Source organism: Podarcis gaigeae (genome assembly GCF_964106915.1).
Source record: "Podarcis gaigeae genome assembly, chromosome: 1".
Taxonomy (NCBI): domain Eukaryota; kingdom Metazoa; phylum Chordata; class Lepidosauria; order Squamata; family Lacertidae; genus Podarcis; species Podarcis gaigeae.
The window spans coordinates 32,141,238-32,149,899 of record NC_139678.1 but is presented as its reverse complement, the minus strand read 5'-3'; the positions used below and the strand labels follow the sequence as shown (position 1 = coordinate 32,149,899).

General features: G+C 41.9%; 1 protein-coding gene across 1 annotated transcript; it reads left to right on the top strand.

Moving 5' to 3' along the window:
* Positions 1 to 897: 897 nt before the first annotated feature.
* Positions 898 to 7,755, top strand: GEMIN2 (gem nuclear organelle associated protein 2). Its single transcript, XM_083741849.1, has 10 exons — positions 898 to 1,073; positions 2,306 to 2,390; positions 2,693 to 2,782; positions 3,137 to 3,196; positions 3,462 to 3,575; positions 4,009 to 4,053; positions 5,162 to 5,230; positions 5,585 to 5,695; positions 6,108 to 6,166; positions 7,291 to 7,755. The coding sequence occupies exons 1-10, from the start codon at positions 952 to 954 to the stop codon at positions 7,328 to 7,330; spliced, it is 795 nt and encodes a 264-aa protein (XP_083597975.1). The 5' UTR covers positions 898 to 951; the 3' UTR covers positions 7,331 to 7,755.
* The last annotated feature ends 907 nt before the right edge of the window (positions 7,756 to 8,662 follow it).

Here is an 8,662-nt window from a genome sequence, read left to right as displayed (position 1 = left end):
AGTCATGCTGGCCATATGACCTGGAAGCTGTACACCGGCTCCCTCGGCCAAGAAAGTGAGATGAGCGCTGCAACCCCAGAGTCGGTCACGACTGGACCCCTAATGGTCAGAGGTCCCTTTACCTTTACCTTTTTATCTCCCAATTAAACAAATAAAATCTCAGGTCCATGGTCAATGTTCCATAGCGTTTAAATCCAAAAGAGTTGACATGAAAAATAGTGACTGCAAGCTATCACTGCTGTCTTCTGCTTGACATCTGTTGCCTTGAATGCAAGGTTTCTGTAGAGAATTTTAAGCATAAATTGTATGCCCTTGTTTCTATCAAGTGCATTCTGTGCTTGAATAAAGGGAAATCTCTGTAGTTTATTTTCTTTTATTTTGGAGGGGGGCTCAGGGCAGGCCATAAGACCTGCACCAGCAAGTTAGTCTATTCCCCAGCCTCCTGGAAGTACTGACCATCATTGCTCCCCAACATGTCTCTTCTCCTGCTACCAGCCTACTCTGGAGTAAGGCTATGGGAGCCAGGCTGTATGTCATCTAACCTGGCTTCCTTCTGAAATGTATTTAAGCCAGGCTCCTTGGAGTGCAGGAAGACCAGAACCAGAAACTTCATTGCCATTTAACTCTTGTTTTCCTTTGCATTTAAATACTTACACCTAGGGATATTTTGTTTTAATGTTGAATTTATTTGGTTTGCTAATTTGTTTCTTTTAATTTACTGTTGATGTTTTTGAACGTTGGCTGCAAGGTCCAGCTCTTTGTGGAACGCGGCATACAGTATAAATCAACGCGGCCGCTCAATCCCTGCGCAGGCGCCTCTGCCCGCTGAACTCTCCAAGCAGCGGTTTGCGCGTGCGCGCTAGGTCCGCTCCTCGGTCGTCGCGAGCGTCGCTGTTTGCCGCGCATGCGCTTTGCGGGCTCTGGCGAAAGAGGGTTCCCGGAGGCTGAGAGATGGAGTCGGCGGCGGAAGAGTTGATGCCGCGGCTCCTGCCTGTGCAGGACTGCGACCTCTCGGAGGATTTCGATCCCACCGTGCCCCCCAGAACACCCCAGGAATATTTAAAGCGGGTCCAGTAAGTGGGCGGCGGCCTGGCCGGGTGTCTGTGGGCGCCCCCTTGGTAGGTCGGGGTGGAGAGCGGGGCTGCTCCGGGGGGCAGAGGGAGCGGGCTGGGATCGCCTGCCAGCCCCTTCGGGGGAACAGAGAGGCCAATCATGTTTCTCACTGCCAAGTGGACCCTCAGGCACACCTGGGCACGGCTGCTGCTGCTGCTGCTGCTGCTGCTGCTGCTGCTTCCAGCGTGCTTGCAGTTTGCATAGAGCTGAGCAGGGCAAGTGCTTCTTTTGATGGCCAAATGTGCGTGCAGTTCTGTCGGGATCGGGTCATTTACTTCCCAGAGCCTGGCTGTAGGCCACTATTTTTATTTTTTAGCACATTTCTTTTTCCTTTTCTTTCTTCCCCACTCGCGTCCCATCTTATGAAACAAAACAGTTTTGTCGTCTTAAATTTTGAAGTACAGGAACACATCGTGACAGCCGCCATAGCCGCGTGCACAAACAGAGTCCAAAAATTCAGGCAGATTCTTTGATTTAATACACACACCCACACACCAAAGAGTATTCGTACATACTTCTATACCCAGTTGGTTAGGATCAGCTGACAGGGCAGACTATGGAGATGACAATGGGCGATGTTCACATGTTGGAATTTGGTGAGATCTGTGCTCACTTTCCTGATCAGTTGTGTGACATGACTGCAGTGTTGTTACCTGGGAGTAAGCTCTGTTGAAAGCATTGGGCCTTACTTCTGACTGCATAGATTTAACTTGTAAAACACATTGAGTGTTAACCCAAAAATGTTCAGCCAACAAGAAGAAATTCAAAGAATACTTAGCCAAATATTGTAACATAAGACAAAAACACAACACTTATCTTTTAAATAGAAATGCAGTTTTCAGCTGTAGCTTGTGAAGCACATATGGATAATGTTTCTGCTGCCCTTCTATGTTATGTTCTGGATTAACAGTTTTATATCGCAGCCTGTTCTTTTGACTGATCAAAAAAGCCTAAAAATAAAACATTCTCATTGAAAATAAATAAAACAGCTCAAAGAGGCAAAATTATATAAAAGAGAAGAAGGCAATCAAGATTCTCAATGAAGCCCAGTTGAGGGCAAAGGGTGGGGTAGATTGTGACAATTTCCTTAAGTATTTCAGTGTGTGGCATATAGAAAACTTCGTTTTACATGGTAAATTTACAGGGAAATCAGAAGGCACTCCAAATTTTAGACCCCATTTTTGTTTTGTAGGATTGAAGCTGCAAAATGCCCTGATGTTGTTGTGGCCCAGATAGACCCCAAGAAATTGAAAAAGAAGCAGACTGCGAATATTTCAGTAAGTTTTGAAGAACTGTATCCATAAACTTATTGAGATAAAATAATAAAGTTGGAAGCACTTGAGTCTGATTGTTCTCTTGTTTTAAGAATTTCAGGGTTTGTTTTGCAAAAGTAGACACCATCCACGTAAACTGGCAAGGCTTTGGAGGGTTTTCCAGTCACAAAATTGAACACCTTGTACCAGCCATGTGGCTGGTGTTCTTGCAGAACAGGACTTGAAATTGCAACAACATGGTCCTGCCTTAAAATGTAACTATGCTAAATTCTTAACAAAGCCATATTCATTCTTTCCTTTCTTAGCTTTCAGGATGCCAACCTGCCCCTGAAGGGTATTCTCCAACTCTGAAATGGCAACAGCAACAAGTGGCACACTTTTCAGCCATTCGCCAGGTAAGTAATGATTACACACACCAAGCCAGTGATCCAATATGTTGTTTTTCCTGGTATATTCTAACACACTTCCTGAATCATCTTGTCAGCCTGAGAGAACTCCCAAAGATTTGAATTCTGAAGATTTGGCCTCCCAATATTAAACATACTCTCAGATCAACTAACTTTCAAGAGTTTTTTAAAAATAGAAAGGATCACATTGTGTTGATTTGTATAATGTTATAGTCCTTATCAAAAACAACAACAAAATTCAGCCTGCCACTCTTTTTCCTTTTGAAATAAGATTTAATTCTGTTGAGGTCTTTTTAACTGATGAATGCTGTAGTCATTAGGTTTTAATTATAAATCTTTCAGAGTGTGAACAAGCACAGGAATCATTGGAAGTCGCAACATTTGGACAGTAATGTAACAATCGTAAGTTGAATATAACATATTAACTGTGTTGTCAAACTGTTTGTTCCATGATACTCCAATTCAACCCCTTATTAATGCCTTTTTAAAATTTTTGTTCTTGGGTCACATTATGATTCCAAGTGTTGTTGTTGTTGTGGTGACTGTGTTACAAACTAAAAATACAGGACTGACTTTTTTGAGGGTAGAATTTTCTCTAACCTAATGGGGGGAAAACACTCCACAACATTTAAATAAGAAAAGTAATTTGCCTTTTTGCATTCTTTAGCCCAGAGTAGAGGATGAAGAAGGCTGGAAAAGGTTTTGTCTAGGTGAAAAGTCCTATTTAGACACAGCTGTTGAAGTATCCAGAGATGAAGATCAAGGAATTGATTATGTACAAGTGCGTATTAACTTTGGACAAAAGTGCTGAATATTTATTGTACATCCTTGTTCAGAGTTCCTAGGCATGTTTTTATGTGCATATAACACTCTCATTAAATAAAGATGGGGTTGGTTTTTTTTTTAAAAAGGGTGATAACCCACTTTGACTGTCCACCACAGAGATACCTTCCACTGATGCAATGTGACTTCTCCTTCCTCTCCTCCTTTGTACAGCCTTGTCCTAAACCTACAAAATCTGCTCTGGGGTTTTGGGGACCCTCTGGAACAGATTTGGAGAGGAGGCACAAATGAAGGGGGTGTCCTGTTTGTTATCACCCATTGGCAGCAAAGTGCTGCTGTTTGTGTGCTAAACTAATTCTGATTTCCATCAAATACATCTGTAGCCTACAAAAATCCTATATATTCTAATGGAGCTTTTTTCTCTCTTCTAGATTGGCTTTCCTCCATTGCTGAGTATTGTTAGCAGAATGAATCAGGTAATTCTATTTCTTTCACTCTACAAATATGGCTGAAACCAGTGAATTCTTTAGATTTGTACTGTCCACTAACTCATAGACATCCTACCATTGTACACATTGCTTGTGGAAAGTTGCTCTGAACTACAGTTTGCTAGTTATGATCTAACAAAAATTTGTATGAAAGTTTGTAGGAATATTTGTCACAGACAGCAACCTGATTTTCAAATTGGATATGCCAGTGAAATATAAATGTTTATGATAAGACTGTTCAGCAGGGATGGGGAATTGGATCTACACGAGAGGGCTAGATCCAGAAGTGGCTAGCCTTCTGCAGGATCACTTTGATCGGTGATGGGGCCACTCACTCACCTGTCAAGTCACTTGATGTCATATGATATCAGGTGGTCGAAAGTTTAAGCCGTGGCTGCAAACGAAGACACTTTCTTTGCAGACCAAACTTCAGTTCTGCCCTTTTTAAATTTGGCACCTTTTTCAGTCCCTCTGCAGGTTGGTGGGAGAAAGCACCTTATTTCAAATTCAAGAAGCACCTATTTTGGATGCAGAAAAAGAATACCAACCTCTGAAGGCTGGTGGGCCTAATGAGTCCTGTGGGCTAGACACAGGGTTTTCCAAACTTTGGTTTCCAGCTCTTTTTTGGACTACAGTTTCCATCATCCTTGACCACTGGTCCTGCTAGCTAGGGATGATGGGAGTTGTAGTCCAAAAACAGCTGGAGACCCAAGTTTGGGAAACCCTGGGCTAGAGGTTCCCCACCACTGCTGTACAACAACTGTTTCATAGCAGCAGAAGTTACAAACATGTGTTGTCACTGCAGGGTGGCTTTGCATGTGTATTCAAAACAGGTTTATTGTGGTCCATTTAGCCATTTGCTTCCTTGATTATCCTTAGCATTTGTGTAAGACAGTTAGGAACCTGCGGCCCTCCATGCTAGTTGGCACTTATGGGAGCTGGAATCCATCCACAACTTGGGAGGGCCACAGATTCCCTGCACGTGGTATAAAATATCTAATATAGTCATTACATCTTTTCTAATAATGCAAAGGCTATATGGAAACACTAGCTGCAGAAAACCCTTCTTCATAACTGCTTCTCTTGTTCTTAAAAGGCAACAGTAACCAGCGTCTTGGAGTACCTGACAAACTGGCTTGCAGAGAAGGAATTTACTCCAGAACTGGTAATTTGCACTCTTCCTTTTTTCATCTTGGAAGTCAAAAAAGGCAATCTGAGAAGTTAGGCTAAAGAAAAATAGTACAGTCGTACCTTGGAAGTCTAACGGAATCCGTTCCAGAAGTCCATTCGACTTCCAAAACGTTCAGAAACCAAAACGTGGCTTTTGATTGGCTGCAGGAAGCTCCTGAAAGCTAAATTTGGCTTGAGAAAACCACGTGTATCTATTTTATGGTGACTGAGTTGCTATGAATCTTTCACAGTGGTAATCCTTAGATCAAGGTGTATTTTGATAAAACGGGCAATAACTATTTTACTTAAGTGTTAAATTCTTGTTGCCACTTTTGTTGAATTTCTCTAGGGCAGATGGCTTTATGCGCTATTGGCCTGTCTTGAAAAACCATTGTTGCCAGAGGCTCACTCTCTCATTCGGCAGTTGGCCAGACGATGCTCTGAAGTGAGAGTCTTAGAAGTAAGCTGAACCAACAAATTATTGTGGCAGAAAAGTAATAGTGGAATTTATTATCTATGCTAATTGCTCATTCTTTCCTTTTCCTGTAACCATCTCGGTTGTATGAAATGTGGGTTTTTTTACATTTTGTTTCTTTATATATTCTGAAAATGACAATTCAAAGTGTGGCAGAAAAGAGAATTTGGGGTACTAGATGGTACAGTGAGTGTTCAAAATGCTGACAGTTCTTAATTAATTTAGTGAATGCCTGAATTTAGTGAATCACCTGTTTTCAGAAGCATAACAGCAAATGCTGATAACATAAGAAATTACTGTCACATTCAGTGCAGTGTGTTTTGAGTCACAAATCTGTTTGGGATTGTTAACATTTGCTGTAACATACTACATTAACTTCATTTTTCCTCTGTTGCAGGAAAACAAGAATGATGAAAAAGTGTCTGCTCTGAACTTGTTAATTTGTTTAGTTGGCAGGTATGGCATAGTTGCATAACTATTAAGAGCAGGTTCAAAGCTGCAAGCCACTGGGTGAGATTTGCAGCCCTAAAGGAGAAAGAGCTGGATTGTAATTCTGTATAAGGCTATTTAAGGATTGTAATCTTGAGTCACTCAAAGCTGTTATCCTCAATGGTCTGACAGAAGGTTTGGATTTTTAAGTCTTGTAGTTTTGTTTCAGTAGGCTGTTTTAGTTTCTCTATGGAGATTTAGGGGGCAAAGTTCAGCCATCACTAGCCCTATAATCCAGCGTGATGAGGCTTCTGGATGGCTTATACAGTGGCACCTCGGGTTACATACGCTTCAGGTTACAGACTCCGCTAACCCAGAAATATTACCTCGGGTTAAGAACTTTGCTTCAGGATGAGAACAGAAATCGCACAGCGGCGGCAGTGGAAGGCCCCATTAGCTAAAGGTTAATAATAGTTTAATGTTAAGAACAGACCTCCAGAGTGAATTAAGTACGTAACCTGAGGTACCACTGTAATATGCCCTGAACACAAGAACCACATACTGTTTTTCATAAAGGCTATAATTTGTTTGCTCCTGGTTTCCCCCTCCCTCTCGTCACTTCTCCTCAGAATTGTTTGAGAGTGCCTCTTCATCCGGGATCAATAGGTTCCGATTCCTTATCAAAAGTGTATTGCAAAGTAGGGGCAGAGGGAATGAATATCACAACAGAATTAAATAACTGTCACCTTTTATAGGATTCTTTCAAGTTGTTTTAGCCTGAAGCAGTTTATACACTACCAAGGCAAAACCTGTTTGGAACCTGCTTGTTGTTATAAATCAGAGCTAAGGAACCTTGTTGAGACCCACATTCCCTCGGAGGTAATCTTTTGTGGGGCTGCATGCCAGCAGAGACTACAAATGCACAGAATTATTAACCTTAAGAAACGCTGAGCCACCTATCACCCCGGCCTCTGTTCTTGAAGAAACAACTGAAATTGGTATAGTTTTTGTATTCATTTAGTACATCCGTGTTCAGTTGAAGGAGTTTGAGATACCCAAGTGTATGTGTTGTGTTTCTCTGACATTTTAAGTTTTTGTGTAGGCTTTCCTTAGCGACTTGTATAACTTTTATGGATTCTTTCCCCCAATAGGTATTTTGACCAGCATGATCTGGCTGATGAAGCCTCCTGACAAGTCTGGAAAGCATAAAAGCATTGGATGCCATTGTTTCTAAGGCACTATGCAAGCCAGTGTTATTAGCAAGCTCCTCTGTGACAAGTGTGACGAACAGCAGAGATATCCCATCTTCCAGTGTGATCTCCCTGAGTAGGGGGGGGGAATTCTGTAGAAAATGAATAGTTGGAATGTCTTTTTAGCAAGTGTGGCTGGAAAACTCAGCTTGGAAAAGGTCACCAACACAGTGCCTAAAACACTTTCTGAAGGACCCATTTGCCTGCAGCTAGTGTGTGATTGCAGTTCATATACCAAACTCCTCCTCATTCAAGCTACACCATGGAACAAGACTGATTCTGTCATTGAAAACCCTGCAGGACTGAATCTGGCTCCTGTAAAGTTTTTATAATACTATGTTTTTATAAATAAAGTTATTCAAAAGAGTTTTAATTTGTGAGTGTATTGGTATTGGCTCTTTGCAATGCTTTAGGAGCCAGTGTGGTGTAGTGGTTAAGAGCGGTAGACTCGTAATCTGGTGAACCGGGTTCGCGTCTCCGCTCCTCCACATGCAGCTGCTGGGTGACCTTGGGCCAGTCACACTTCTCTGAAGTCTCTCAGCCCCACTCACCTCACAGAGTGTTTGTTGTGGGGGAGGAAGGGAAAGGAGATTGTTAGCCGCTTTGAGACTCCTTTGGGTAGTGATAAAGCGGGATATCAAATCCAAACTCTTCTTCTTCTTAAAATAGCCAAATTTAGTTCATAAAATGGATGTAGCAGCTTTAGTAGATGCAAGTTAACTGACATTGATCATTCCCCAACACTGCTTCCCATAAGCAGAATCCCCCTTCTATACTAGGAATAGTAAAATAAAAATCATATTCTATGCAGAGATTTAGCTTCGATATATTCTACTTGTATTTTCTTTTTCCAAACTTGATGTGTGCCAGTCACTGCCTATGAAGTCAGAGGCTGAGCAAGATTTTATTTGGTGGAAAGTTCATTAGAAATTTGCCTTCCTCTTCCTACCTAGCTGTTGTTATTCATGCCTTTCTATCCTTGAAAGCAATTACTGCAACTCATTCAGAAGTGTTCCAAGACCTTTCCTCGTACACATAGATCAGCAGTAACCAACATGGTGCCGCATACTTCACTTAGCACAAGACTGAAGTACTGTAATGTGCTCTACCTGGGCATGCCTTTGAAAGCATCTGGAAATTCAGCTTGTGCAAAATGTTGCAGGGAGAGTGCTGAGCAGGGCTGGGCCTTGAGAACATACATTTCCAGGCTGAATTCCAAGTGCTGGTCACCACCTTTAAAGCCATAAGAGGAGTACGGAACCCTTTCAATATA

Coding starts and splice junctions, on each gene's coding strand:
- GEMIN2 (XM_083741849.1), top strand. CDS start 952: ATGGAGTCGGCGGCGGAAGAGTTGATGCCGCGGCTCCTGCCTGTGCAG. Junction 2,391..2,692: donor AGCAGACTGCGAATATTTCA/GTAAGTTTTGAA, acceptor TTCCTTTCTTAG/CTTTCAGGATGCCAACCTGC. Junction 3,197..3,461: donor TGGACAGTAATGTAACAATC/GTAAGTTGAATA, acceptor TGCATTCTTTAG/CCCAGAGTAGAGGATGAAGA.